The sequence below is a fragment of the Microchirus variegatus genome (genome assembly GCF_963457635.1).
Source record: "Microchirus variegatus genome assembly, chromosome: 12".
NCBI lineage: Eukaryota > Metazoa > Chordata > Actinopteri > Pleuronectiformes > Soleidae > Microchirus > Microchirus variegatus.
In genome coordinates, this window is record NC_139813.1 from 20054883 (window position 1) to 20060499 (window position 5617).

A 5617-nucleotide genomic window follows, 5' to 3' on the forward strand; every position below is an offset into this window, starting at 1 on the left:
TCTCCATCTCAACGGTTCAATAATGAGCCGTCAGAGAGGAGCGGATGTTGGAGAGAAACAGTGACGCGCACTGAGCAGCGCCAAACGGCTACTCCTGCTTCTTTCTCCTCCAAGGACCCACACATGCATGATGACAGAGGGATCTGTTTACCACGCGCTTACCATGGATTTCCCCTGATCTTTATCGCGTTTTTTGGCACGTTTCCTAATTCCTGAACACGCATGGGAACACCTGGGATTCCCAAATCCGCGCGTAAAATACGACGTTTTTTATTCAATTGGTGCTTTGTAAACTTCGTGCCTGGATCACTGACAAGGGATTTGTTGCTGGACTGATTCGATTTTTTTTTTTTATTTACCTGGTGTTGTCAAGGAAGCAAAGCACAGGTCTGAAATGTCGGACTTCCACAACCGGAGTCAAACCAGCGCACGTCGGGGAGACTACGTGTGGCAGTATGAGTATTATGACGACGAGGAGCCCGTGTCCTTTGAGGGACTTAAGGCGCACAGATGTAAGCCTTTACTTCACTGAGGCACTAACACTATGTCCTGTTCTTTTACTGTGTGTGTGTGTGTGTGTGTGTGTGTGTGTGTGTGTGTGTGCGCGTGTGCGTGTGCGCTTTAATTAACGCAATGATTCACACTCATTATCCCTGGCGCACAATCATTCTGCTAATGAGAAACGTGCTGCGTAATAAAGGAAATGATCTGACAGCAATGTTGTTTGCAACACGCATGTACGTGCGTGTGTGTGTGTGTGTGTGTGTGTGTTAGTGACTTGAAAACCGTGAGCCCTAAGAAACTAAAAAAACATATTGGTAACACTTTACAATAAAGGTCCCTTAATTAACGTTTATAGTACATTATTAATCATTATCATGTATTACGTATGCATTAGTTGACATGTTAGTTAATATGCAGTTAATAAATGTTTAATGTACAAAAATAAAAAATGTTTTTATCAACAATTAATTCATTCAAAAATGTATAATGTACTAACTTAACTTAACTTAACTAACTTAACTTAATTAAGGGATTGTAAAGTGTTACCAACATATCAACAGTGTCCACAGATGAGCTTAAGTCCAAAGGAAGAGTATTCCGATGTGTAGTCGCTAAACTCTTAGAAATAAGGGTTCCAAAAGTGTTCCTTCTACAAGGGCTGAGGTTCTACCTGGAACCATTTGCTTCTGAAAAACACTTTCCCAAAGAAAGAATGGTTTTTCAAGGGTTCTTGGTAACACTAATGGTTCCATTTTGATCCAGAGAACCCTTTAAAACCCCTTTCCTGAATAAAGGGTTTTAAAAAGGGTTCTTGGTGGAACCATCCAAAAGGGTTCCAGGTGGAACCTTTTGGCTTGTCCTCATAGGAGAACCCTTTATGGCCCTTTATTCTCCTGTAAGGACAACCCAAATAACCTTATATGGTTCTACTTAGCACTTTTACAGTTTTAGAAATAAAAGTGCTAAGTAGAACCATATAAGGTTCTTTGGTTTGTCCTCATAGGAGAACCCTTTTTGGCTCCAGGTAGAACTTTTTTTTTATAAAGGTTCCACCTGGAGCCCTTTTGGAGGGTTCCAACAAGAACCCTTTTAAAACCCTTTATTCAGGAAAGGGGTTTAAAGGGTTCTCTGGATCAAAATGGTTCTTACTGGAACTATTAGTGTTACCAAGAACCCTTGAAACCGTCACTCACAGACAAAGGACAAGCCGTGGATGATTCTAATATTAACATTAGCATTAGCATTAATGAGCAGCTATATAAATATAAGACGTGTCTGCGCATGTAAGGACGGCCTTTTTCACCCCTTGCTGAGTGGATTAGTCTCAGTATGTTTTTGATCATAGAGCAGTTTACTCCCACGGCAGCAGTCGAGTACCTGTGTGATGTTCTTTCACGTGCTGAACTCAAAAGCAGTAAACGTGAATTGTCCTTCTCTTACATTTCAGACTCCATCGTCATCGGTTTCTGGGTAGGACTCGCCGTGTTTGTCATTTTCATGTTCTTTGTGCTCACGCTGCTCACCAAGACAGGAGCGCCACATCAAGAGTGAGTATTAGAGGCACACACACACACACACACACACACACACACACACACACACACACTATCATTTCAACGACATTCAGCTCCAACTCCTATCATCTGAGAAATGGGGCAGCTTTCATATCAGAGGGCAGAGTCATGATGCGAGCGAAGCCTCCGTAATGAGCTCCTCTGGTAGCGTCTGCTGTATTCTCAGTGTGGCTGCAGCTGTAAGGCATATTCCCACTTTGGTTGTTGCTGTGAAAGCCGGACGTGATATTTGAGTTTGGATAGAGAGCGGAGAATGAAGTCACCGAGGTTAAGCTAAGATGAAGCGGGCAGGATTTATTGTCTGGCATTAGATATAGAGGCCTGTGACATTCATCTAAAGGACAATAATTGACTGTCTGTTATTATAATTGCTGGTAACACTTTAGATCAGGGAACTCATATTCACTATTAACTAGGCGCTTGCTAACATATATAAGTCGCATACTACCCCTTTTTTAGTAATCATTAAGCACATATTAGCACCTTATTCTACATAACCTTATTCTACCTCTATTACGACATAAATTAAGATTTTTCCTACATTATTGTTTTTTAGACAAATCATAAGCACTTTGGGGCATTAATTTACCAGCTATACTTGTCATTACACTCTTAGAAATAAAAGTGCTAATTTAGAACCATATAAGGTTCTTTGGCTTGTCCTCATAGGAGAACTCTTTTTGGTTCCAGGTAGAAGCTTTTATATAAAGGTTCCACATGGAACCCTTAGTGTTACCAAGAACCCTTTAAATGTTCTATGGTGGCTCTATGGTTCTACCTGGAACCATTTGTTTTTCAAGGGTTCTTGGTAACACTCATGGTTCCAGTAAGAACCATTTTGATCCAGAGAACCCTTTAAACCCCTTTCCTGAATAAAGGGTTTTAAAAGGGTTCTTGTTGGAACCCTCCAAAAGGGCTCCAGGTGGCACCTTTATAAAAAAAAGTTTCTACCTCGTGCCATGAAGGGTTCTCCTATGAGGACAAGCCGAAGAACCTTAGATGGTTCTACTTAGCACTTTTATTTCTAAGAGTGTACACTCTTAGAAAGAAATTATCATAGGAGAAATAAAGGACCATAAAGGGTTCTCCTATGAGGACAAGCCAAAAGGTTCCATCTGGAACCCTTTTGGAGGGTTCCACCAAGAACCCCTTTAAAATCCTTTATCCAGGAAAGGGGGTTTAAAGGGTTCTCTGGATCAAAATGGTTCTTACTGGAACCATTAGTGTTACCAAGATCCCTTGAAAAACAAATGGTTCCAGGTAGAACCTCAGCTCTTGTAGAAGAACACTTTTTGAACCCTTGTTTCTAAGAGTGCAGAGCTGAAACGATGAATCGATTATGAATAGATTACTTAATTAATCGTCAACTGTTTTGATCGGTTGATCGGTTTGAAGCTTTTTTCATGATTAAAACCAGATTTCTGATCGTTTTAGCTTCTTAAAAGTGTATATTTTTTTAGTTTCTTTGCTCCACAAAACAAAGAAATCATTAAAACTGAATCCTTCAAGAACATCATTTCCAGGGTTAGGGTTAGGGTTTCCAGGTTTGGATGAATCGATTACTAAAATAATCCTTAGTTGCAGCACTACTTTTCTATTATCAAGGCCTTCAGTGACACTGAATCTTTTTGTCTAATTTCCCACGACAGAAATCCAGACTCTGCGGAAAAGCGTCAACAACCTGCGAACTGCCTGGGCGACATCGGTGGCCCGGACCAGGAGGAAAATGAGAAAGCCTTCTCCCGACCGCTGCTCCCGGCGCCACGCTCATACTTCCACTTCTACATCAGCGAGGAGGATCAGTGCGAGGGGAAGCCGAAACCAGAAGACAGTGGATCCCTGAAGCACGCGAGGCCTGGAGGAGCCCAGCAGGGAAACTGCAGCCAGCCCAGAGGAATCAGCAGCTCGGGGACGGACGATACGGAAGAGGACGTGGACGAAGGCGACGGACGCCAAACTCGCCAAAAGGGCCTGAAGGGGGAAAGTAAGAGAGACAGAGAATGCGCCTCGTTGTCTCACTTCAGCATCCCCAACTTTGTGAATCTGGAGCACAGTTCAACGCCGGGGGAGGAGGATTTGGTGTACGAGCCGCCCGTCATCACGGAGCACCAGTCGCACTCCAGGGATGTGCACTGTGACATCCCTTAAGTTCTGCTTCGCGATACGTTCACAGGCCATTTGTGAACTCACGGGGAGAAATCCCTGTTAGCTGCTACAGACATTTACCTTTCTTCAATGATTAAAGCTCACATAGAGTGGTCCTTTTGCACATATATGTTAGTTACGGAGGTCTACTTACATACATTAACTTGTTTTTATGGTCAAAAACCTCCTAGTTGCTGTAAACGAGCCGACAGAAATCTGTCTTTTCTGACGCTGTTCCTCAGCCGCGATATTTCAGACATAAATCTCACACCCAGAAGACAGAGTGTGTTGTGATTGGCCAGCCAGCGTAGAGCCTTTCCAACTGTCTTGTGATTGGCCAATACCCGGAAGAGACATATTCAGCACACCAGCTCTCAGCAGCGCAGCTCCCCCCTCTGGAACAATGGATGCACTGCTACTCCTTATCAAAACAATGTTTTAACAGTGTTTAAAAATAGCTTCTTCACGACTCCCCGCCGCAGTCCCTTTTATGACTTTGACCTGGAGTCAGACCAGTCGCTCGTGAAACACCTCCACAACGGACGTTATTCTTCTTCTGCGGTTCAATGTACGCAACCGGATGTACCCGGAGAAGGAGGATCTGCTGTTCAGGAGAACCGCTGTTTATGGAACCGGACCGGGTTTTTTCAGAGAAATAAAACACAGCGTTCTCAGCAGTGGCTGAACTGCTTGTTTTGAACCTTCAGGGCTTCGTAAACAAGGTGATGACGCAGATACACACCAAAAAAACAGCGTTAATCGGAACTGCCGGTCTAGGTCCGCTTTAAGTGTTTTTTCATCAAGTGTACATTCAGCTCAAGAAAGAGGCAACTCGCTACTAAGGGGTTATACAATGACATTTTCATGCTGGGACACAACGTGTCTGTACTGTACCTGAACAAGATGGACAGACATAGAAGGTCACCATGGAGATAATGTTTTATAGAAACCATTTTTCCTCGTCATCAAAATTTTTCACGATGATGGTTGAAAATTGAATGCTGTATATATAAGAAAAAAAATCAGTGGCAAAAAAAACCAAACATACCGTTGTTCTGGAACAGTGAATGTAATTCTGAGACCTTGGATAATGATGAAGTGTTAATCATCAACATTCTGTTGATGCTCAGTGTTGAGGCCCCAAATAAAGACTAAAATGTGGTTTTGGAAATGAACTCAAAGCTTTTTGTTTTGCAGCATTTGTTAAAAATCACCCCACGGTTTCCCCACTCATCACTGCAGCTTCTCTCGATCACCACGCAGTTCACTGTTTTGATTCTATGGCCCACTAATGAGCCAGTGGAGTGCTCTTCCCAGCAGGTCAAATCAGGTCAAAACAAAGTGTATATAGGATAACTCGGGATAAACACAGTGGACATTTTGCTTCTAAACTA

At 42.7% G+C, this 5617-nt stretch overlaps 1 protein-coding gene across 1 annotated transcript; it reads left to right on the forward strand.

Annotated features, from left to right (window-relative positions):
• Positions 1-394: 394 nt before the first annotated feature.
• On the forward strand, positions 395-4226 carry LOC310934780 (melanocortin-2 receptor accessory protein 2A-like; the record flags this gene model as incomplete). Its single annotated transcript, XM_083898577.1, has 3 exons — positions 395-512; positions 1952-2051; positions 3728-4226. 3 exons carry the CDS (start codon positions 395-397, stop codon positions 4224-4226), a joined length of 717 nt encoding a protein of 238 aa, XP_083754703.1.
• Between the last annotated feature and the right edge of the window lie 1391 nt (positions 4227-5617).